Source organism: Perkinsus marinus, assembly GCF_000006405.1.
Source record: "Perkinsus marinus ATCC 50983 genomic scaffold scf_1104296959942, whole genome shotgun sequence".
NCBI lineage: Eukaryota > Perkinsozoa > Perkinsida > Perkinsidae > Perkinsus > Perkinsus marinus.
This window is the reverse complement of record NW_003206244.1, coordinates 1-1480: the sequence shown is the minus strand read 5'-3', so window position 1 is coordinate 1480 and position 1480 is coordinate 1. Positions and strand designations below refer to the sequence as shown.

Below are 1480 nucleotides of genomic sequence, written 5' to 3'. Positions count from 1 at the left end.
CTATTATAAAGTTAATCACGCGACCACACTGAAGACATACTCGGTCTTCGAGTAGTATTTCTCTCCGGGCCTAAGAAGAGTTGAAGGGAAGTCAGCACGGTTTGGCGAGTTGGGATAATGCTGAGACTCAAGGGCAATAGCATTGTTTTTCTTGGTCAAGAAATTGCCAGTGTATGCTTGAACACCAGGTTGGGTAGTGCTGATGTCCACACGGCGACCAGAGGCGGCGCAATATAGACTGCCCAACTTCCTCAACTCGCCGGGCTTGCCAGAGAGAACATAGTTGTGATCAAGACCGTTCATTGCAGTCAACTGTTCATCGGTTTGGGAGAGAGCATCACCAATAAGTTTCGGAGTTAAGAAATCAAAAGGAGTACCTGAGAGAGCGACAATAGCACACAGTAACCGACGAAGTTGCCAACACTCGCATGCACAGTTCAGAATCGTATACGACTCGTATTATACAAGTGTGTAAATCAACCTAATTCCGAGATTTTCCCGACCAACGAGAAAATACGCTGAGAGATATGGGTAAACTAACCAACATGAACAGAATGAAATCATATCACTATGAACGAGTAACCGTTCGACAGCAAGGAGGAACCGGTTTACCTTTGACATCAGCTGGGGGACCCTCAATGGGGATGCCGCCGTTCTCAACCTTCACGAACTTCTCAGCGTTAGGCAAACACAACTCGTGCTTGCATATAGTCTGCGAATGGTCGTTGTCCAAGTTGAAGTAGGTGTGGTGAGTGAGATTGACGACGGTGGGAGCGTCAGTGGTGGCATAATACTCCATAGTGAACTTGTTGCCAGTGATGGTGAAAACGACAGTGACATCCAAGTTGCCGGGGAAACCTTGGTCGCCGTCCTCAGATCGAACCGTAAAGGTTGCCGACGCAGACTTTTCTGAATGCAAGGCGAAGAAAAGATTATACTAATGGATATATTGCTATCGAGTATATCGTAGATAAAGATTCATTCATTACTCATCAACAATTATGATTTATGAATACAAACATGACAACTAATAACGACCTAATGCTATATTAGAATATACTCCAACGTATATTCCAAAAACACAAAACCAAGAAAATCCAAGAGAGCTCACCATCACGGTAGGAATCCGTATGTTTCCAAATTTTCTTGTTGAAACCATCGGTGCCACCATGAAGGCAATGAGGACCGTTATTGGCGGTCAACTGATACTCCTTACCATCGATCGTCATACGACCATCGGCAATTCTATTAGCATATCTGAAAAAATGTGTTACAAATTCCCCCAACCGCTTTTAATGCGCTCACCTGCCTGCTAAACAACATAGGTAAAAAGTGTCATCAACATACTTGGACAATTCGTCACCGTAGTTGAGGTTTACAGCAGAGAACTTGCCGTTACGATCAGCACTCTCAAGGCTGAGAAGGTAGAGACCGTACTCGGCAATAGTAACTCTGATCTTGTCGTTGGAGAGAGTAACGG

General features: G+C 44.6%; 1 protein-coding gene across 1 annotated transcript; it reads right to left on the bottom strand.

The window, feature by feature from the left end:
• Window positions 1-15: 15 nt before the first annotated feature.
• Window positions 16-1416, bottom strand: Pmar_PMAR012994 (Aldose 1-epimerase, putative; the record flags this gene model as incomplete). Its single annotated transcript, XM_002772920.1, has 4 exons — window positions 16-377; window positions 613-909; window positions 1112-1257; window positions 1306-1416. Coding segments are annotated over 4 exons (916 nt in total), but the record flags the coding sequence as incomplete, so codon positions are not given.
• Window positions 1417-1480: the final 64 nt, after the last annotated feature.